The 24,359-nt window shown below is 39.8% G+C and overlaps 1 protein-coding gene across 10 annotated transcripts in view; it reads right to left on the reverse strand.

Annotated features, from left to right (window-relative positions):
• The window catches only part of HECW1 (HECT, C2 and WW domain containing E3 ubiquitin protein ligase 1), a 252,330-nt gene that overhangs the window by 91,700 nt on the left and 136,271 nt on the right, over positions 1-24,359 (reverse strand). For 8 of the 10 annotated variants that reach the window (XM_077179006.1, XM_077178988.1, XM_077178966.1 and 5 more), the window contains one exon: positions 3,433-3,511. In XM_077179006.1, the coding sequence (XP_077035121.1) occupies positions 3,433-3,511 (79 nt within the window). The remainder of the gene's footprint in view (positions 1-3,432; positions 3,512-24,359) is intronic. The other 2 variants (XM_054655134.2, XM_054655124.2) reach the window with 1 other exon arrangement.

The raw sequence follows: 24,359 nt of genomic DNA on the forward strand, positions 1-24,359 counted from the left end.
GGAAAGGTGTCCTGTGTTAAATAGGAGAATGGAGTAGTTGTGTTCAAAGCTTTCTGAGGCCTTTCAAACTGCTAGTCTAGGCATACCTCATAGGCACATTGTGTACTGGACGTGGTAAAAAGCCACCTCACCTTGACACAAGATCTGACAAGTAAGAAAAAGGTGTGGGATTAGTAGTTATAAAGTCAGCCACTAGGATTTAAAAATTGTTGGAAAATAAAGGCCATTAAATACCTGCATTCTGAACAAGCATTTCATGCTAACAACTACTGCCATAATGACCCTTAGCAGACCATATACTATTTTCAGTTGTGATTTATGCTCTATCTCCTATAAACTGCCAACTGTTATTACTTGAATATCTGGTCCGAAAATCACAAAAACAACTAACAAGATTCTCAGAGATGTGTGATGGAGATAAATGCCTGAATGTTTGTGAAATATTCAGATCTTCTGGTAATTTGCTCCCCAAGGACACTTATAAATAAAGTGTGCAAAAACATGAGATATGTGAAATATTAAAGCCTGGAAAAATTTATTTGATGCAGCATAGAGCTTGGAGGCATATTATGCAAACCTCATGATAACACTTTCTAAATATACCAGCCAACAAGACTGGTTTTAGGGGCTTTCAGCAAATGCATTATACTGCTGTTAAACCATGAACCTGCAAGTGAAGTAGCTGGTACCTCTCAGGAAGCTTAGCACATTTTTTCCTTCTGTACTTCATGCAAGAGAGCTCTGACGCTTTTCAGCCACCTTATTGGAAGTGTGACATTCACTGGGAACAGTGGAAAAGGCACGTTTGAAAAGTAAATGCAAAGTGGACTGCAGAGTTTTCCTTAAAGGCTTTTTTCAGTCTAGCTAAATTAGCCTTAAAATATTTCTCTTGGTACTTTAAATAATGAAAGCTATAATAATACAGTCATCGTAAAAATTATTAAGAAGCTTAATCATGGGAAATTATCTTCTTTGAGATCAGTGCTGCCAGTGAACCTATTAATCTAAACCAGCCTTTCACAGGAATAACTTCCAGTCTCAAGGAAGCAAACATGAAGTAAACAACTCTCCTAGTGACATAGTGTAAACTCTCTGCTATTTCCATTCTCAAGAAGCTAGAAATATTCTTGTGCCTTGAAGGATCATTTTACACCTTTTTCTTTGTTTGACATTTTTCTTCAATCCAGAAATCTTTTCTCAAAAATACCCTCCAGTAAAACAGTTGGATTTTGTCCAACCAAATACTCAATAAACTACGGGAAGAAAAAAGCACTTTGTCAACAGCTTTTTAGAAAACAAAACCTGTTTCCACACAGTTCATTTTAACACAGGGTCTCACTGGACTCTCTCAGCGGTAGAGAAAGCAATACAAGGCAGCTGAAATGCACTCATGTTGCTCAGCATTTCTTGTGATTTGGCCTACTTTGAGATTTTCCTCTCCCACTCTAATAACTTTTTCTTCTAAAAAATTATATGGCAGAAGGCATAGAATCTTCTTGCATTCTTTAGATTACAGACTGCTTAGGGCATGATTCCTCTGCGTTGGTGCAATGGGCTCCAGTCACATTAATGACACTCCAGCCACTTTTTTTAACTGCAACTAAATCAACCATAATTTGGAAACCTAACTTTTAAGTAATGACTGTATTAACTAATAACTGAAGATGACAGTATACCAAAATACAGATATTGAAAAGGAAAACCCTGTATGAGCAAAAAGGACTCGTGACAATAGAGGTGTTACTGCTGAGATAGGGGTGCAAATGGAAAGGAATCCCAATTCCTTCTGATGCCTCTAGGAGGTCTGCCTTCATCTGCATTTTATTAGCTAGCATAATAGATATAGGAATAGCAATAATTTTGCTTTGAGACAGACAACATTTTGTTGCTGTGGTATTGACTAAAAAGGTAATAAATAAATCCTTGTGATGTGTTAATCTGTTAACTTCAGAAAGACTGAAATGGAACTATTTTGATAACTTAGATTTTTGATAAAATAATTGCCAAATTATTTTATCAAAGCTTTTCATATAGCTGGCTATGATGATGTTGTTAACATGGATTCTATATATACGCAGATTAATTGCTTATGAATCACCTGAATTAGATATCCCAAACGCATTATGAGGTATGGTCTTTATATACTTTCAAAGTGTAAATTAGATACTCTAATTCATAAAAGGGCCCACTGACCCCACATTTTACTACTCTTGAAACTACAAATTACTACTGACACCTCTTGGCTTACTAGGCCAAAGAATCTGAGAGAATAAAAAACTGTAACTAGTTCTGGGCCACATTTTCTGTTTTAGATTATTTATGGACATTAAAAAATATTAATGCTTCTTTATTTCTGTTGATAAAGAAAACCTGTGGTTTTATCAGCTGATGGGTGGATGTCCAGCATGCAACCTGGCAAATGCAAGTCATGTGTTAAAAAAGCCCTGTCCAATGTCAGTCTGATCTGCTATGTATCATACACAACCTCTGAAGAACCACACTGGCTGCCTAAGTTGGAAAAGCGCTGACATGCATCCTTAATAGAGGGAAGCTTGAAATAAATCATATGGCCAAAACCAATCATATAATGAGATGCTTGTCCAAGAGTAGGACTTCACACTTAAAGGCCTACACCTGTAAAACTTTTGAACTAGGGTAACCCTTTGTACTACCTGCTCAAAGAATTTCCAAGTCAAGTCAGGTATCTTTCTCTCGGTCTTCCAGGAGCTAAAAAAATATGGAAACCAACTAGCAAGCATAAGACTCCAAAATAAGAGTCATGTTCATAACCACTCTCTTTTGACAAATTGGTTTCTGTCTACAGACGTGATTTACATGTTGTTCTTACTAAAGCTAGATCAAATGGCTCATAGCTGTTACACGGAAACATATTAAGCCTTTAAAACCTGTAGTGACATGCCAAGTAATGAGGCTAAGCATTCCTCATGAAATGCAGATAAATGAGAGCAGTCTTCTGGCTCAAGAAGTCTGAGAGTTGCTTTTGAGCAATACAGAGAATCTTCTGCACCACAGCACATGGATCTGCCTCAGGTCCAGACCATGACCGTGGAACGTGCTTTCCAAGGAACAGAGTACTACCACAAATCCATTTTGCTCTGTAAATAAAGCACACGCCTTTGATCTTGCTTTCTGTGACCTACATATTTAATTGTAAACAGAAAAACCTAATATGGCCCCAGAACTCTACTTGAACAAGTACTTACAAGAACAAGCACGTAACTCTCATTGAAGGAAAAGAGTGCGGCAATAATCATAGATTTTTATTCTTTGTCTCAGCATTACTTCTATTACAGACAAAGAATCCATGCATAAATATATACATACATATACTTACACACTTGTGTACATAAAAGGTTCTAGTAACTTTAGTCTCAAACTCTTTGGGCTTAAAATTTATCAGCAGTGACTTACCTGACAGTGAAAAACTTATCAGTCTCCGACTTCCTTGTCCCTGGACTGAGTCTTCATTGGTGATGCTTTTAAAAATCTGCTGGGAGATAAAGAATTATGAGAAAGAGTAGTCTCCAATAACTATTGAACAGAGAATTGCTTAGTAACTGTCTTTTTTACAGATTCATAGTTAGTTTTACAACTAAGAATCAATTATATGACTAGAGATCAAAACCATGTTTTTATCTAGGTAATAATTTAACCATTCATGGCCTAAGTCATCCCTGCCTGGAAGCTTTCCCTTAAAAAAACATAATGATGCAAAAATACTACTGTAATTTGAATATAGCAGTTCTTCACCCAAAAAGGAACAACTTATTAGTCAGGAGATAAAAGTATCACATAAGGATGGGGATGTGGCTAGCACCTCTTGAAGCAACTTCCATCTTTATAATACCTTATTACTTATGTGGAAAATCTTGCTCCAGAAGGTTTATTGCATACCTTTGAGAAAGACTTCTGAGAGATTATTAGCACCCTGCACAAAAAAACTACTGTGAATTATGCTAACAATATGCATTGAGGGTGAACTGGAAAAAAACCCCTAAAAATCCACAGATCACACTTTGTACTCCACAGTTCAGTTTTTAATATCAGTCTTTGGTTCAGCAAGTTTATTGGTGAGCTGCTGTTGTGCAAATTAGGCCCCAAGCTGCCTTCTGGCTTTGATCAGAGCTGGGAAGCAAGAACACCCATGGGAGAAGCCCACCAGCAGCAGTTTCTGTGTGAAGCCCCCGAGCAGGGCAGAGGAGATGCCATAGCATGTCAGACTCCAAGCTCAGCAGGGAGGGGGTGCTATGAGTACTGCTTCCCATCGACTTTGGAGTCAAACCAAGTGCTGCTCTGCCCCCGGGAAGCAGCAGCTCCATGTCATTCTTGCCACTCAGCTTTCAGCCAAAAAAGAAAAACAGCATTTATGCAGTGAAGTTCCAATTTCTGATGGGAAACAGCAACTGAAGTCCCACTCAGCTGTGACTCATTGCTCGGTATATTAAATATTGTGTAGTCAAGCTTAACTTAGAAGACAAGCTGCTCTCTGCCCCCAGATAGTGCAAAACCTAGGCAAGTGAGTACTTAGCCCAGCTAGCAGGGATTAGACAACCTCACATGGATGAGATCTAGATCAAAAATATATGGATGAATTTAGACATCCTTATAAAATAATGGGTTCTGCTGGACCTGACTTTTAGTCATGAGATTTTGTTTCTTCCAGATTGTCTAAACGGGATAAAGGGTACTGAGCAGGGCAGGACTATGAATGAATTCCAATAGAAACATCCCTATTGGATCACAGCTAACTAGTTGCAATTGCACTATTGGCCTTCTCAGCAAAGTCGGTTTCAACATGTTTATTGAAGCCACCACTGGTTTCTGGACAGACACACATTTAAATCAGAATGTATGTGACTATGGGAATTTTATGACAAGAACTCAACAACTTTTACCAGCCAAAGTTGTGGCCTCATCAAGAAACAAAAACATTCCCTTGTCAACATGTATTTTTCATACTGTGTCGCTGCCTGATAATAATTACACATTATGCTTTAATGCTTACTTTTATGGTCTTTTCATGATTTTGTCCAGGATAGCAACAGAGCCAACCAACCTAGATATGTGCATGTTTGCAAAAGGTGCTTTTTTCTAGTCCTTTAACATTTTTCTGGGGTTTTTTTTAGACTTGCCATGTATGTCATTCATCATGCCTGTATGAATAGTTCAGCAGACTACACTTTGAACAAACTGGGGTGAATCTGATGGGATCCTGCAAACCTGTTCAAAACTTTAAAATATTTGCTATTAAATGGCCCATCAGGAGCCAAATCTACATTAGTGAAACTATATTGAGACAGTCATAATAGACTGTTGTCACAAATCCTGATAAAAAGCAAAGCATCCTCAGCATGGTCAAACTTGCACTAGCAAAGCTTGCCATTTATACAAGGGGAGTAATAACACATCCAGTCCCATAAGTGAAACAACAACGAAATAAATTTATTTGCTCCTGAAGGGTCCATCTGTTCTGTGAAGCAGGTGCACCCCACAGTGTCCTGTCAAGTGCTCACCATTCAGCCATACAATCAGGGTACTAAAAGCCAGCCCTGCTGTGCAAACGAGTTCCATCCTCAGTAGCTGACCCCTGCATAACTCTCTAAGATGCAGCACTACATCAGCATGCCAGGCGTTTTGAGAATGCCTAGCAATTAAGCTTAGCAGAATGAAACACCTGCTGGAAGCTTTTCCAATTTTCTTCCTGGCCAGGCAGATGAGAAAGGGAATGCAGGGCAGAAAGGCTGAAGGAGAGAAGCTTTTGTCCTTTGGTTTGAGATCTGTGATGCAGCATTAAAGATTTCATACACCTGAGCCTCCTGTGTAGCTGTGCTCCTCATCCTCCAGTGGTCTGAAGGCACTGGTCTGCACTGTCCTCACACAGACATAGCACCTTCTCACCCATGATAGGGTCCTTAGGCATGCCAGGGCACATGCCAGAGCAGGCTCAGGAGCAGGTAAACATCCTCATTCAAAGAATAGGAAGGGTAATAGGAAGGCTAAGAAAGTCATTATACTTTAATATTGGCATTTCAAGAAGTCAGAAGGAACAGCAAGGAAGTAAGGGAGACAAATCTCCCAACATTAAGTCTGATTTTCTTAAAATAAGAAGAGCTATTTGCTGCACTTTGTTTCACTGTTTTCCAATGCAGTATCAGACTGTCCCCAGCAATGAGGACAAAGCTGCACTTGATGCAGAGCAGGGCCAAAGAGGGTGAGTGGTCACCAGAGCTCATCAGCAGCCATATCAAATGGGTTTCATAGTATCTTTAGGCCTGAGATAGGGACGTGCATACTGTTCCTGCTTGCTATTTATCGTGAAGGAAATCCAGACTGATTTTAGTGGCTGCAATATAACTACATTGGGAGTTTTATCACTGTAAGTAAACCTTGAGTTTAGTCATCAGGAGGTAAAAACCCCTCTATCTTCTCAACTGCCACTTAAAACACAGTTAGCTGACAGACAGACAACATTCATCTCATCACTTGACATCCTATGGGCTTGAAGTCCTTCACATGAAAGGGAACAAATGTCATTTTCCCTCAATAACTTCTGGGCTTTGTTATGCCCTTGAAGTGAGAGCTCAGTCTGAATTAACTTGATATTTTTATTTTATAATGCCATTTTTGCACATTTCACAACCCAGCCTAATTATTTTACAGGTCCTGCTGATACAAAACAGAATTAATATGCTTTTACTACACACTTCTGCTATATCTAGACATGAAATGGGACATGAGCTGCAACTTCAAGCCTAGCTGAATTTCTCTCCAAAAACCAAAGGCTTCCTGAACTGGGTTCAAACCTCCTTTTGATTTCTTTGAATGTAGCTGGAGTCAGCATCATTGCCACTGATGTCAGCACATACATTCAAACACTAAGAGAAGCATCAGTACTTCCTTTAAAATATTCTCCAGTAAACACACACTGTAAAATCTTCTGGTCTGAGAGTTTCTCAGCCTCTGAAGCAAAGTGAAAGATAACTACCAGCACCTGTGATGGCCAGCTGTGAAACATGGGAAGGTACTTGAGGCCAGACTGAAGCCTGTTGGGACTTGCTCACCTCAGGAAACAGTCCAGCTCAGGTAGTGCTTTTAATTTTCTCAGTACAGAGAAAAAACAAGACCAAAGGAGAAGACTGAAAGCTAAAAATAATAGTCTTGTCCTAGAATCACTTTTCCTTGTGAGTAGTTCCTGCAAATGCTAGAAGGAAGTTATGTGACCCTGAATGAGAAAGCAGGCAGGTTTCACACTAGCAAAGGGTGCCCTTGAGACTCCTTTTCTCTTTAGCCATGGTATGTGTTATGAAAAAAGTAATCATCTTGAGAAAGCCCAAAGTATTAGAGTCCATCAGTTCTTGCTGAGGCAAAATTCCAAGCGCATCACTAAAAATTTGTCTAAGCAAAAAGCCAGAAACAGAGACTCTCACAAGTAATAAAAAATATCTCCTAAAATACCTTTCCCTTCACTAGTCTACCTAAATATGTGGAAGAATAACAAGGACAATACTCTTGCTCGTGAAAATAAAGTGGCTTACAGGGCCACTAAGGTGCCACTATTCAGCCTCCCTGCTGCTCTAGGTTATGATGAGGCAAATACTTTTTGACACAGGTACAGTGTGAATACAGGTCTGGAAGAAACTAATTGTTGTAACTGTGTTTACCTGGTGCTGTACTAGAAAACCTGCTTTTGGACACCACCGTGACCAGTTATAGTGCAGCATGCTGGTAAAACCTCCTCTGCAGCATTAAATTCCTTTTAGCATGTTTGTCTATTGAGCAGCAAACCTTAACTGTTCCTTAAGTCCTGCTGATACAAAACAGGATAAATATGATTGTATTATGTGCATCTACCACAGCTAGACATGCATAGCTGCCAAATACAAGCACTTACTCCTTTTCCCACAATAATACAGGAAAACACTCTTATGTCTTAGTGCTCTGTAGCACTCCTCCTCCCCAGAAGGAAAAGGATTTCTGTCTTCCATCAGAAGGAAGAGGATACTTTTGGCCACTGCGCTTGCCTGAAGAGATTCAACAAAGCTAAGTGAATTTTCTTTTCCCAAAAGTAGAAGAAACACCTAGATTAATTAATCTCACTGTTCACTGACAACCAAAGCACTTCTGTATCAGTGGCTGCTGCTGCAAAAGAATGGTGGCATTTAACTGATATAAATTACCTCCCACAGGTCAGTATTTCTTTCATTTAAACCGAAGAAATCAAGAGATTTTAAAGAGAGATATTAAAATCAGTGCTGCACTACCTGTTTGCTTTCATTGACTTTATATCATGGTGAACATTATGGACATGACCTAATGCTCCATATAATCAAGTTCCCATTTTACAAGATGCTAATTAAAACCTAGAATATTTTACAATGATAGCCCAGATTGTAACTACAGTAATATCTAACACAGATTAAACAGTCAGGTACTGTAAACTGGCAAGGCTCTAGCTGGGGTAATACTATGTATCCACAAGAGCTTTTCTTTTAAAAAGTAGATCTAAGGACATATCAAAGTATTCAGAAAAGCTCACACTTCCAAGCAGTACTATCCAGACCTATAATCAAGTCTACAATGAAAGAAGGCTGGAAACCACAAATGTAAAGCAGCAAAGTACTTTCTGTTTGTACACACTGGCTCTGAGGATGAAAAGCAGTAGATTAGAGCACTAAGAAAAGGGAAGGTTACAACCTGTGCTTGGTTCAAATCAAAAGTGAAAAATAGACTCAACTTAGTCCCAAATCGTGCATCAGCAAACAGAAAAGGTATTGCTAGATGTGTCAGAGCTAAAGATGTGGTATTGCAGTGCAAAAGACAGGCTGTCCAGTCACTGCCTGCACTATGCTTACTTCAAGCTCCAGTTCTCTGTTCTCTGCTTTTCAAGACCACTGAACTTGCCAGCAGATTTAAAGCAAAATAAGTAAGGTTAACAGCCTTGGAGATTTCAGTTCAAACCAGCTTGGAGCTATTGTTCTAATAGAACAGAGTGTACATGGCACAGGAATCCAGAACAGTCCTCAAAATTTTTTCTCCCCTAACCTATTTCTGTTGGCTTTTACTGTTGCACTCTTGACTTAACTTAATGCTTAACATTTGGCCAACTCTTCAAAACAAGCTTACATTTTCTACAGCTCAGCAGTGAAGCATCTTATCACAGTATGAGAAAATCAGACATCATCCTGAGTTCATACTTCATATTCTACCATCTTCTTTAGAGAGGGAATCCCTCAGTAGATCTGCAAATCAGTGAATATTCCTGTTTCCTCCCAGGTGCTGATTTAAAAATGAACTGTTTTGTAAAAAAATTCACTAAGCAAACACAGATTAAGTGCCTCCTTTCACACCATCACTTGGCTTCTTCAGTGCAGAAGTGCTCTGGGACGCAAGGGGCAAATTCTGAAAGGAACAAATACAGATCTGAGCTCCCTGACTGCCACTGACAGAATTATGTCTGTCTATAATCCCAGGCACCACTTGGAAAATCTATTCCTAATTAGTGGCAGTGCTTCAGCTGCAACCCCCACTCTGCTAACAGAATTATCCAGCTCTTCAATGCAATATATTCCACTTATCCTGTTAGCTTGTTAAGCCATTGTGCTGGCACAGTGGTATTTTTCTATCAGGTGCTTCCAAACAGCTGCCAGCTTCTCCGGCAGCAGGCTCACTCCTGCTGGGCACTCTGCTGCCGGCTCCCGTCCCTGAAGGACTGTGACCACACACATACACAGAGGCTTCCCCATGTGCCATGGTCAGCAGCATTCTAGCTTTGTAATAGACCACTGTTAAAAACGAGAGCAAGCTCCTGGTACTAAAGTGATTTCAGCATTTATTATAATAGAAAGGCCTAAAGCATGGGGGCCTGCGGGCTAAGCATGAGCATTCCTGTCGAGGATGCTGCAGTGCCGGCACTGGGTCTTCTTCAGCAGCGATGTCCCCGATGCTCCAGGTGGAGCAGCACACATTCAGTGGGTCAGATGCAACCCTTTTATCCTGTTTTTTGTCTCTTTGGATTGGTTTCTTTTTGGATCCTTCATTTGCATGAAGGTTCAAGGCACTTGATTGGCCCATTACGGTTCTGCCCAGGCTGGCTTGTTTTGCATGGGGGGTGGCGCACTTAGGTGTATTATGGTACGTTGAGTACCTTATTTCTTACACCTATCCTTTTAACCCCTTTTACAATATAACAACCAAACTAACAGTACATGCTTAACAATTATCAACTGTTTTACAACAGTTTCTAATCTATTTCTAGCACCACCTTCTCAATGCCATTCCCTAATTCAGTAGAGAATCTGTTTTTTGTGGGCATATGACAATTACCCTCTCTCTGCAGAACACGTCTTTTGCCCCACCCTCTAGCAGTATTTATTGATTACTTTATTTATTCCCAGGACACAGAATTTTTTCATTCCAAAAACTCTTGTCCTAGAAACCCTTTAAATAGGTAGCAAGTAAGTGAATAAAAAATTTTTCTCCCCCATGGAAAACGTTATGAATTTTTTCACCAGATACTAGATTACAAACTGTGGCAGCCAAACTAAAATACTGAAAAAACCCCTGCTGCTTAGTGAAGTGTCTCAGTGGCATCCTCTAGAAGGCAACTATCAACACACTTATGACAAGAGGACATCCAGTGAGAATACATGCCAAGTATATGGAGGTTTCCATGTTGGCATGAAGCTATTTCATATTCCCTAACCAATCCTATGTGCCTAGAATGCTCTTTCATTATAACCAGAATCTCAAATAAGGATGCTGGGAGCAAACACTTCCAACTAAAACAAATCAAGGACTGAGGCAAGAAATCAGTACCTCCCACAGAGTCCAGTATCTTTTTCTTCCAAAAATTTAATAAATGGAGCTTTTTAATTGTTTCAACAGCCCTGCCTAATAAAATTCAATTATTCTTTGGCAGCAGAGGAAAGACTTTGATTAGAGATTCTGATCTTCCTTCACTCTTTGAAACTTCATTTAAATAGTCTTAGATTTTCAGATGCTGAAAGACAATCACACATGCATGTGGTAGGCTTTGGGTTCCTGTTTCTGGGTTCAGGGCTGGACTACATCTAAGCAGCAGATATTTCACTTATACCTATCAAACTTTGGGGAGGATTGTTTTCTGCAGCATATCCCACCAACTGCCCCCACGTTGGCTCTAAGACTGCAGGTTATTTGGTGGCAATGACCCCCTAAGCCTTAAGAAGTCTCTCAGCAAGATTAAAGTGTTCCAAACCATGACAGTATTTTACAGACCCAAAGTTCAAAACAAACTGCAGTTTAGTTAGCAGGGAAGATGGCTCCTTGTGGTTGCTAAACAGCTTTGTGTTTCCCAGTGTTACCACCATCCAGAAAAAAATCTCTAAGAAAATCTGTTGTTATGATCAGATTTACATCAGGCAACTGCCTAATACAGACCAGTATTGGCCCTGTAAATCTGACAGGTGCATACATAGACTATTAACGTGCTTAAGTACTCTGACAGCAAGAACTGCTCGTAAATATTATCCTCCCTGGAACACCTAAGCAATATCCTGCAAGCCACTGAAATAACGGGAAGTTTGCCATTGACAGATGAAGAGGCCTATTGGACACTGATTGGATCATGTAATTTTGCATAAAATTTGCCCCACAGACTTCAAAATCAAACTTTTCATGAAAACACTTCGTACGGAGAATTAAAAAATTGCACCTTTTCTCTCTGCCTATGAAATGACCGGAGTCAGCAAAACATAGGCACATATAGTGGAAACACTGACACATCCATGATGTCTATGAAAGGCAGGAAACTATCAGCAGCTGCCTTCACTACATGGTTTGGGTGGGACGAGTGCACAGATAAGTAATGCTGACACTCGAGGGAGAGTGAGGGAGAGAATGTGTCTTTCAGCTAAGCCGTGTTTAAAGAAGGGCTCAGAGCATTAGTCATGCTGACAAAGCTCTGGTCAAGGGAATCGAGTCAATGACCCTTTGCACCATAAAAGAAGCAGCTAGGCAGCGAACAATGCCCATTCTTCTAAATGAATGCCTCAAATACCAGTTCAACTATGAATACCATTATTTCCAGAAGTGAGTTACAGACACTTTACTTTCAACCTTGGGTCCCACTTTGGGCAGAAATGAGGCAACTGTAGATTTATAGTCTGAATTTAAAAGTAGAGAAATATCTGTGCTACTTCAGATGTGCCTCGATCTTGCTGAATTCCTAATAAAACATTTCACTACACAGAGCATTTTTCAAGTCAGGATGCCATAGAAAGAATAAAGCTGAGAAGAAAAAAAAATTCTGCTTTTACAGTATCTACAATCAGTTAATGCAGCCTCATTCACACTCAGTGTTTCTCCTTTTAGCAGATCCATTAGACTCAGGAGAAACTGCTTATCTCACCTTAGCAAACCCATGGATTTTATTTTTTGTTTGTTTGCTTGTTTTGCTATTTGTCTGATTTTGTGGTTGTTTTATTTTAATCTTTTCTATTTTAAAATAGCTTTTGTTTTCCAACTGGCTTCTGCTGTCTCCAGCACTTGATGTTTAGTTTTTCTTAGGTTTCTGCTTTCCGGAACAGCAGGCATTAAAAAGTCAACAGCCTTTTCCAGTGAAGTGGGCTTGTGGGAATACTGATTGTAATCAAACTGCCATACAATAAACAATGTTGGATGAGATCTCCTGAAGTCACCTGACTCTTCAGTCGAAACAGGTCCAACTTAGAGCAGCCTACTCTGGGCCCTGTCCAGTTCAGCTTTGAGTATCTCCGAGGATGGAGATCCCCCAAGCTCTCTGAGCAACCCATTCTAATCTTTGACTACTCTCTTGACACTGAAGTTATTCCTGAAGCCTAATCAGAATCTCTCTTGCTGCAGCTTGTGTCCACCACCTGCTATCATTTCAACATATGTTGTGACTAGAGTCTGCCTCCTTCCCTACAATATCCTATTAGGTAGTTAAAGGAATCAGTAACATTCCACATAAGAATTCCCGTTGGACTGAATAAATAAATCCAGCTCTATCTCTGCCACTCCTTGTATGTAAAGTCCAATCTGAAGAATGAAGAAAACAGAGGCCAGACTCATTCTGAAAATGCGTGTGGCAAGGCACTAAGCAAACCTGAGGTGTAGGAAGGACTTCTGGGGAGAAGCAGCTTTTACAAAATCTGACCTCCAGTAAGAGATGAATTCATTACAGCAATTTGGTCACCACCAAAAGCCGTGTGAAGGATTTGTCTTGGTGCATACTGGACGCAAGTCTTCTGAACATAAAGTCACTAAAATACAGTGGGACAGGAAAGTGGTGTCAATTAAATGCAGGAGCACTGTCATTTCAGGGAAATCATTAACTACAGAAGACCTGCAGGCCAAGCCTGACATGGCCACAGGTCACCTCCACAGCAGGGAGGAGATGTCTGACATGCCTGGGTGCTCCTGCCAGCTCTGACCACGCCACTGTGAGGCTCACACAGCTATCAGCTGCCTGTCTGAGAGGCAGCAAAGGTCCTAAAGGCTGGTTGTGGTCAGCACTCAGCATGCTTTTCAGGCAGTCTACTCTCCTAATCCAGAAGCTCTTCAAAACGTTGAAAGGAAGAAGCCAAAATAAAGGTGAAAGAAATTTACTAGAAATGGAAAAACTGGAACCAGAAAAGAGGAAAAAAGGCAAGGGTCTATAGAACAAAAGTGGAAAACAAAGTGAAAAAGCAGTGGAGGATGCAATAAGGAAAGCAAGAAATTAATTTCTAAAATTCCAGATCCTTACATCCTAAAAAGATTCCCTTCCTCCCTTTCAGATACATCTCAAAACACCCAAGCCAAACACCAGAAAAATCCCAATACTCCCACAGTGATCACTACAGCTTTTTTAGAACTCAAACCTGACAGCAGCAGCTTTCAAACTTGCCTATGACAGAGGTAAATGAGAACCTTTACAGAAAAATAAGAGAAATAAACAGGCTGCTTTAAAAACCAGGGTTCCCTGACAACAGTGTCACTTGCAGACTTTTCTGATATTACATTTTAAAAATTCACACATAACTGACTCAGGTGTACAATAACAGCTCTAGGCTGCCCTCAAACATCTCACCTCTGGAATCACAGTCCAGAGTTGTAGTCTGCCAGAAAAAAAGTCACAAATGTGTTGGTATTTGAGATACGGTCCATTATGCATTTTGTGAACTGAAGTTTAACAGTTACACAGAGTTAGTTAGGTATTATGAGAGGTGCTGGTTGTCCTTTGCTAAGAGTATCAACATGTCATTTAATTAATATGCTTTATACTTAGGTTCACCACCAAGTCCTACCACACAGGTGAGGTGTAAGGGCAAAAGCTGCCCAGTGTAAATAAAAATCAGACTTGATGAGTTAAAAAGGGATGAGTGTAAGAACAATTTAGTTGCTTTCCATCAGACTTCATAGATGTAAGAATTTAAGCCTCCTTTTAAAGGGGACACATTGAGTGGGGAGTTGCTGCGTGTTTTCAGTACAGATGGAAACAAACTTGCCTGAGACCTCAGCTAGCCAGGGAAAAAAGAGACAGATATTTAATGGAAAAGGAAAATGTTTCTCAAGAGATTCAAGGATTAAAAATTAACAAAGGGTTCACAATTCTATTAAAGAAATATTCTTATGCAAATCTGCTGATATAAAACATACTGACCTACACCAATTTCTCCACTTGTAAGAAAGCTTGAGAACAAATGAGATCCGAGTAATAGTTATAGGAAAAAATTATTTTAAAAAGTGTGCAATATTATTTAACTTTATCAACAAAACTATGTTAAGGGAACACGGTTATCTTGAAATGCAAACCTAAAAGGTAACTGTGAAGCACAAAGTCTGCCTCTTGATATATACATTTTAATGCTTCTTTTTTTAGCTGTCTCCCATCATAACTTTTTCCCAATGCAACATTATAAATGTATTTTTGGATCACCCACGTTTTGTGTGAAGTTAAGTACAGGTGATGCAAGGTATACTCAACATACAGATAAAAGAAAAGATAGCATGATCATAATAGGACTTGCATGCATGTGCAGATGGACATCCATGCACACTAAATGCATAGGGCAGATACCTGAAGGCATGGGTGTTTCTTGGGATGCTGAAAAACCTTCTGACTTTCAGTCACCACTTGCTCCTCTCTATCACCTACTTAGGGTATTTCTACTGAAACAACCTGCAAGTTATTGCAGGTTATCCACAAACATTCAAAATGACCTACAAATCCACCTGTTATAAATGCCTGCAATTTCACCTCATTGTCATTTCCCCAGTCATGTCTGCTGATTTTAGATTATCTGAGGGTATGAATTATTTCAGAAGAGATCTTAAGTACTGGCTATTTTTATAAAGGATTATGCATGGCAAAATGACAATAATCTCTTCTCTCCCCAGATCTTTCTCCCTGCCCCTGTTCTTTCCAGGACAAAGGAAAGCAAAGAAAACAAAAGAATGATATTTCAAGAAAATGAAATTATTTTTCTGTATTACTCTGGCTGCTGGAAAGTCCTTGGTTACTGAAAATCCAATCAGGACTAAATTGCTGGCATCTATCAGCTGTAGAAGATATGAAACTCCACTGCAGAGTTACACACAGGTTCAGTGCAGGCTACAGATGTGGCTTTAACAAATTCTGTGACCTCCCTCTTTCCCTCTTCATGTCTGGCTGTTTGTCTGGCTGCTGCTCTGATGTAAAGAAATCTACACAGTACTTTAAAACAGGCATGTTGGTACATGAGAGCTGCTGAAATTTGTTGAAAATTGCTGAGTGAGAGACTGGGCACACAACTGCCCATCTCGGCGTAAGTTCATGGCTTGTATCCCGATACTTGTGATACAAATGTGTGGACACAAGAAGAGGTCTTGTACCTATCTCCCAGCTTTCCTTCCAACTGTGCTAGCTTTCCAGCTGCCCACAGGAAATATGACATCCTTTAGCTTAGGAATATGTGATTCCACTAAAATCTGTGTTACGTTTGTGGGTGGTTCAGAGACTTTATTATCTGTACACCTACCCAAGCATTTAACAGTATCTAGGTATGTATCAAAGATTTGTAAAATTGTGCTCTGCTTTGGCACAGCAAATTCACCACTTACATGTTCAGCTTATTTCTCATTTGTGTGTCCTAAGCATTTCCCTCTCATCTGAAAACCTGCAGGCTACAGCTCTGACAGCAACACAGAGCACAGGCAGTTTGGTCACTGCATCAGACCTCAGTCAGAAACCCATGCTCTTTTCTGAACGAAAAGAAAACAAACAAAAAAGCACAACCAAAACAACCACCAAAACAAATTTAACTCAGCTTTGCTTTAGACTCCAAAGCAGCTTGTCCACAGTGACATGACTTACAGCAGTAATTTTAAATAGCCATACAAAGAAACACAATGTAAATAACTTGCATCCAGCCTGTATTTGTGCAGTAGCTCACCCAGGCTTTGAGAGAAGGACCAACTGAATAGGCAGAAAGATCTCTGCTCAGTGGATCTGGCTTTCAGGTTACTGTAATCTACACCAATAGATTTAAAGCACATAGCCACACCTTTGTAATTATCTCTCCTTCATCTTCCCTTTTCACTTGGCAGTGTATTTGAGACACAGTAGTAAATACTGTTACACAAACGACCATCTCCAAGAAATAAGATGAGCCTCTGACGTCCTAACATTGTTTTACAAGCCTCACAGATATTTTAAAAAATAAAACCATAATTACAATTAGAGGATACAGTAATTCTGCTGTATTTACCATGTTTTCCTGATGTCCTATTTTTCTATTGTTACAAAAATTACCATAAGAATTTTACAAAACAAGTTTCTTCACTGTCCCAGCTCCATCTACTTATTTTGCCTCATTCATTGCAAGCTCTTAAAGAGCCATTTGGGATTTTATTCACCACTTCAGATAAGCAGTGAGTTAATGTTTTTTTCCTGTACATATTTTAAAATTTATTCAACATCTTAAGAAGGCTTATCCACACAAACAGCTGTCTCTCAGCTAATATTTGCATTCCTTCTTCAACACGAGTAATTTCTTCTTTGTTCTAAACTAATCAGCCTGCCTTAGTATGCCAATTTCCCTGAATGGACATGTCAGTCAGAAACTTGACTGTGGTGGTGTTCACAGGGGTCTCAGGAAGAGGGAAGAGATGAGGATCTGACTCCATGTTTCAGAAGGCTTGATTTACTATTTTATGATATATATTATATTAAAACTATACTAAAAGAGTAGAAGAAAGGATTTCATCAGAAGGCTAGCAAGCAAGAAGAAGAATGGAATGATAACAAAATCCTGTGACTGACGGAGACAGTCTGGACAGCTGAACTTTGACTGGCCCTTAATTAGAAACAACGACATGAGACCAATCATGGATCCATCTGTTGCATTCCACAGCAGCAGATAACCATTGTTCACATTTTGTTCCTGAGGCCTCTCAGCTTCTCAGAAGAAAAAAATCCTAAGGAAAGGATTTTTCATAAAACATGTCTGTGACACCTGACCACTGTGCTTTTCAGCATAGCTAATACTTACTATTAAGTCTTCTGCTTTGTCTCATCAGTTAATAGGAATTAAGAGCAGATTAAAGTCTATGATAATAACTTTCATTTGAGAATTTGTAACCATTTTGGAAAACATTAATTCTTAGCACATACCCAAGAAGTAAAACATTGCCACCCACATCTGAGGTGAAATATAAAGATGACCAACAGCAGTGCTATATAACTGTGGTGGTTTTGTAAAAACCATTACAATAACAAAGCTGAACAAGACAAAGACAATTTAAAAAAGGCAAAATTAACTTGAAATCACAGGTACGAAAGATGGGCCATTATTAAGAAATTAGAATCTGAACAATTAGAATTCATACAATAAGTCAGACAGTCTTGAAAAAGTGTCAGCATGATTTTAATGATAACCAGAACATGGGCTTCTTGTCTTGATGAAAGCACAATGTCCTCCCAGAAACATGACTGGAAATAACTTCCTGGGTGTCCTGGATTCAGCTAGGGTAGAGTTAAGTTCTCAGTAGCTGTTAGAGGTGCTGTGTTTTGGATTTGGAATGAGAATGGTATGAATAACACACTGATGTTTTGGCTTTTGCTGTTTTTATCCCAGGTCAAAGACTGTTTTTTCCTTTTCTCATGCTTTTCTAGTGAGGAGCTTAACAAAAGAAAATGGGAGGGAGCACATCTGGGACAGGTGACCTGAACTGTCCAAAGGGATATTCCAAGAGATTATCATGGAACATTCCAAGAGATTACCATGGAGATTAATTACCATGCCCAGTATATAAACTGGGGAGAGTTACCTAGTAGGAGAGTCGATCTGGGTTTGGGAAAAGGGGCTGGCATCAGTCAGCAAGAGGTGTTGTATTGCGCATCACCTGTTTTTCCTATTATTTTTTTTTACTGTAATTATTATCATCATTTAACATTATTACTGTGGTTTAATTTATTATCAATTATTAAACTTTTCCTATCTCAAAGTACAAGTTTACCTTTGATTCTCCTTCCCCATTCCATGGGGGTGGGTGGGGAGAGGGGGTAGGTTAAGTGAGTGACTGCATGGTACTTTATTTCCAGCTGGATTTAAACCAGACACTGGGTCATGGAGGCCAGTAGATACAGCAATGGGTACATCTCATGCCAGCTGATTCAAATTTCTTAGCCAATTAACACCAATCCTGCTTCAAAGGTCTTCTACCGCAGGAGGGACAAGTAAAGCCTTTGATACAGTCTCCCACAGCATTCTCCTGGAGAAGCTGGTGGCCTATGGCTTGGACAGGTGCACTCTATGCTGGGTTAAAAACTGGTCAGATGTCTTGGCCTAGAGAGTTATGGTGAATGGAGCCACATCCAATTACTGCCTGGTCACTAGTGGGGTTATTGGGGCATGCTCTTTTTAATATATTTATTGATGAACTGGACAAGGGGATTGAGTGCCCCCCCAGTTTGCAAATGACATTGTTAGGCAGGAGTGTTGATCTGCTAGAGGGTAGGAAGGCTCTGCAGAGGGATATGGACAGGCTGGATTGATGGGCTGAGGCCAATTCTAAGAGGTTCAACATAGCCAAGTGACAGGTGTTACACTTGGCTCACAACAACCCCAGGCAGTGCTGCAGGCTGGGGGAAGAGTGGCTGCAAAGCTGCCTGGCAGTAAAGGACCTGGGGGTGCTGGCTGACAGCAGCTGAACATAATCTAGAGTGTGCCTAGGTAACCAAGCAGGCCAATGGCATCCTGGCCTGGATCAAAAATAGTGTGGCCACCAGGACCAGGGCTGTGAATTTCCCTCTCTATTGGGCTCTGGTGAGGCTGAATCTCAAGCCCTGTGTTCAGTTCTGGTTCCCTTACTTGAAGTAAGATATAGATGTGCTGGAGTGAATCCAGAGAAGGGCAACAAAGCTGGTGAATGGTCTGGAGGGTAAATACTCTAGGAGCAGCTGAGGGAGCTGGGGTTGTTTAGCCTGGAGAAAAGGAGGTTCAGTGGTTCATTGCTCTCTACAACTACCTGCAGGGATGTTGTGGCAAGTGGGGCATGGCCTCAAGATGCAGCAGGGGACATTCAGGTTGGACATGAGGAAGAATTTCTTCAAGGAGTGGGTTGTCAAGCATTGGAATGGGCTGCCCAGGTCGGTGATGGAGTCACCATCCCTGAAGATGTTCAAGAAAGAAGTGTACTTGGCACTTAGTGCTACGGTCTAGTTGACAAGGTGATCAGTCAGAGGTTGGAGTCAATCTTGGAGGTCCTTTCCAACCTAAACAATCCTATCATTCTACTCTACAATTCTATATCTCAGTTGTAATTCTACACAAAACCATGAGGTTGTTATCCACACTCAACATTTCTTTTTCCCATATTTCTATATAAACACACAAAACTCATGAGTAGCAGAGATTATAAGAGATTCTGAAAATGCCAGCTTATGCCTTCAACAGGAATTTAATTTTGTAAAATTGTCCAAGAGAAGATGCAGATCAGAATTACGTGTCACCTGACGCACATGCATCTAAGTGCCTTAGAAGAACTTCAGTAAAAGGAAACATGGTAAAGCTGTAAGCAGTGCTAACTGATACAGAGATGGGAGAGAACAGCTTCTTATCTCCATCTTTGCTAATCCTGGAACATGGGGGAAGACAATAAAACTGAGCAAAGGTAAATGCAAAAACTGAAGAAAGCAAGCTAGTTTTTTTACTTGCAAGGCCTAAATAAAGGGAACATGAGGGGACAGAAAACTTACAACTGACAAGCTCAAAATTATTTTCCTGCTGGAATGACTTGCAGTCATCAAGCCTCCCACTTACAAGAGGGACACAAGCTTTCCCAACATCTGCCTCTCTATGTGGGTCCAGGACAGCTAGTGCAAACATCAGGGCAAGTCATGACATGGATAAGCAGTCCTGGAAAGAAAATGGAACACAGAACACCAAACCCTTGGCATTTCCTCTTTATGCTCCATCAGGCAGTACTGTAGACATAACAAATTTGACCTAGAGGATTTCATGCCCATGCACTGCAGAATTCTTATAGCTTCCATGGTCTTGGTTGTTGGACTAGCTGGATGCTGGATTCACCCTGGCACACATTCCTGTTCTTTTTTTTTTCTGACTGAAAAATGTATGTTTTTTTTAAATTAAGATTGTGCCAAGTATAAATAGTGCTTTCACTAAATAACAGTCAAGTCAAACACACACAAAAAAATGGGTATGAGAACACACAATGTTCTCTTTTTAAATTGATTAACAGGCCTCTAGTGTACCCAATGAGACTTTCATCAATGTGTACAAAATTGGCAATAACAAATCAAACCAGCAGATGCAGGGAAAAAGGGTAGAAAGAATCTGTTTTGTAAAGGAACATTAAAGCAAATATTTTTGCAACTTCTGAACTAAAACATACTAGAAAGCTGTGTCATATAGTCTAAACTATCCCTGGTAATTTACCTTGCGCTTACCCACAATCAGATTCATGCCCTACCACAGCATGAATCCTAGAAGGGATTCAGCCCTCTTCCTAGAAGGGAGGCAGCAGGAGGTGCTTCATTCCTTCACTCAGCACTTTATCACCTTCAGCTCTGAAGTACTCCCCAGGTCTAAATCGTTCTTTCCTTCCCTCTTCAAAAACTAAAATATCTGCCCTCAGACCCACTGTGTAATTTTAGGAACTTCATTGTTTGTCATTAATGAGAGAGTACCTAAGAATATAAAAGGCCAAAGCAAGGATGATTACACCAGTGCAGTCTGATGAACAGTTGCTGATCTCTCCATAATTTACTAAACCACAGAAGGGAGCAATATGATGTGCAGATATTACTATGGCTATTATGTGACCGTAACAAGAGACATTCCAAAAGCAAGTGGCTGGGAAATACCAGACTCTTATTGAACCCATTAACAAATAAATGGCTTGTGTAATGGTCTCCTTGGTGCTGCTGAAATAAAATCACTCCAGTTCCTATCTGTCATACTTTTTATTTCTTCATATCAACTCTATGCTATATTGCAAGTCTGCTAATTAAACCATTCTAAATCTAGACTTAGAAGTTCATACAGTATCAGATGCCCAGAAAGGTTAAATTTAACCCAAGTGTTTTCTTTGAAACAACACATACAAAGAAATTAGGGCAACAGGAAGAAGCCCAAAATTGGTGCAATTGACCTGCACAGTGAAGACTAGGCTGTGGCCAGGGATACTTAGGCTGTGGAGCTCAGCAGCTCCACAATTAGTGCTGCTTAGGTAGAGTCCATGAGAGGGCAAGAAATGGACAACAATTAAATGGAACCTGCAAATAGTAGCATTGACCCTGGTTTTTGTTCTGTTCTACTCTGCTTTAAATCTGCAGAACTGTGCATCTGGACTAACTCAATAGGAAAAAGTCTAATGGATGAACACTTACAGAATTATTTTACTTAATAATTTTAACAGACGCCAGCTTTTTCTTATGTCACCTCTTTCCTGTTTAAATCCATTGCAGCTATGTCTACAGCAACATATCATGTGTGAAGCTACTAGGAATTTAAGCATGCCTGCAGTGGTAAAAGAGAACTAAAGCTAGTGCCTCCTTGGTGACAAGCATCACATTCTAGAGAGGAGCAGCACTGATCCTGGGTCACCTGCTGCCCCACATCCCACACGCACCGTGCAAGAGGCTCTTCCCCTTCTCTCCTAGATATGCACTTCTTGAAGATCTGTGTGAAATATGCAGGTAAATTTGGGCAGAAAAAACACTGAGAAGTATTTTGGGAGCTTTTGTCACATGAAGTTTTTTTCCAATCCATTCTGATTTTTGATGCTAAGACTAATTTTAGCTCTTTGTGTTTGCAATTCCATTAAGATGATTAAATAACCTGTCTTTCATATGGATGAATGAGGAAATTATCAAGACTGATAAGTTAAATAACATTTAAATATGCAAACAGCTGTGTGCTGGAAAGCACAGATATTCCTCCTGGGGTGGAACAATAAAAACACACATACCTGCATACTGAGAGTTATGGGCTGCTGCTCAGGAAATCAATGTTCACAAAGAAAATTGTTTGTACCTCCCCTACTCAATTTGTGCTTGTTTGATAATAAATTATGAGCACTTACCTCTCAAAAAGGGTGTAAATCTATGAATGAATGATAATAGGAGTTTCAACCACACCAAGCTGAAAAGTCAATAACAAGACAGAGAAAAAAGCCACCAGGAGCATGGACCTGGATAATTTCTTATTTAGCCACTGGTACATCTGAAATCTGTCCTAATGAAAATGCAACTGACCCTACTTGCCAATTGTATTCTGTTTTGAAAGAAAATCAGTAAACATTTCCAGTAAAGTCAGTGGGGTTTCAGCCCATGTTCCACACCTAAATCAGAACTGTAAAAGCAAATATTGTTAAACTGCACTCAGAAGAGACCTTCATTACAAATAAGTTTTCTTAATATTTAGAGAAAATCTCAACCATCCCTCCTTAAAAAGAGAGTAGGGAAACTAAAAGGAAGAAAAAGGTTATTATTTATAACATAGTGACTGTAGTTATGCTGCAGCCGCAGGACCAATTACATCCTGGTTACGCTTTCCAACTCCACTAATTCGTATAAATGAAGTGCTCACTACATGACGGGGTAATTGCAGTGTAAATACAATAGACTTTATATAACTAGATACTGAAAAAGAGCCTGTGTTACTGAGGTGGCAATAAGAATTAATTTGGACGTGTCATTAACCTTCAAATTCTTTGAATCAGTGATAATTAGGATATAGAAAAGCATAACCAAAAATGTAATTACACTGAACTAAGGGCTCAATTGTGCAAGTATTAAGAGGCTGCTCATGGGAGTAACTAGGCTTGAACATGAACTGAGTATGACTAAATCAGGCTGTAAAACACTACTGTGGGTTTATAAGAAAACAACATAGAAGTGAAAAAAAAAAAATTAATATTATTTTTCAGATGTAAGAAGCATGCTGATGGTTGTTCTGATATCAAAAATCACTCCCTAATATTATGTAGCTAGTGGGGTCAAATTCTGCCAGGAAAGCCCCCCTTCCCTCTGAATGCATATTAGCTGTAGCCACTGAAATGGCTGGTGTATCCCTTCTCTAGAACATTTCATAGCAAGTATACAATGAGTGCAGACAGGACTTTGTAACATGAAAGTGCTAGTGCTCCCTATGTACATCCAATCTTTGTTGATTCCCTTCTAAGAGGTATCACTAAACTTCTCTGATCAACTTCTGTGAGCTATGACAGTTTGCTAACTCTAGACACCATAATGTTCTTTTGCACACAATGACAAAATTGCTCCTTGAATGCCTATGGAAAACCAAGGACACACTGAACTGTGTGTTTGAATGCTAAAACAACTCCCCAGTCAGTGTAAAAATTTCTTTGAATTCAAAGACTTGTGTCATCATGTTAGACCAGTTCATGATGTTGGGTACACCAGTGGCAATGTATGAGCACATATGCAGGCAGGATGTAGACAGCCTGCTGCTGTTGTGAAAGAAATCCTGCATCAGGGACAACCCAAAATGGGCAGGTACATCCAACAGATGAGAAACCCCCACAGGTCACTTTCCTTCCACAGTTTATGGATCAGTTACTTTTTTCAGAATTATTCAAATAGTTAATCAATAATTCAAATAGTTAATAGGGAATCCACTCTCTTTCAGCAATTGTTTCTTAGCATACATATTTTCTGCTAGGTGTCCTTTTAAATTGGAAAGGGACCATATGCTAGCAGAGAGAACTTTGTATTTGACTGCTTCCTTTCCAGTTATTTCCCCTTCTCATTTTGGCTTGATTTTTTTTCATTTCTAAATGACTAACCTTTGCAGGTAAGAGGGGGAGATGCATAGGGAACATTGGTG

The sequence above is a fragment of the Agelaius phoeniceus genome, chromosome 1 (genome assembly GCF_051311805.1).
Source record: "Agelaius phoeniceus isolate bAgePho1 chromosome 1, bAgePho1.hap1, whole genome shotgun sequence".
NCBI classification, from domain to species: Eukaryota; Metazoa; Chordata; class Aves; order Passeriformes; family Icteridae; genus Agelaius; species Agelaius phoeniceus.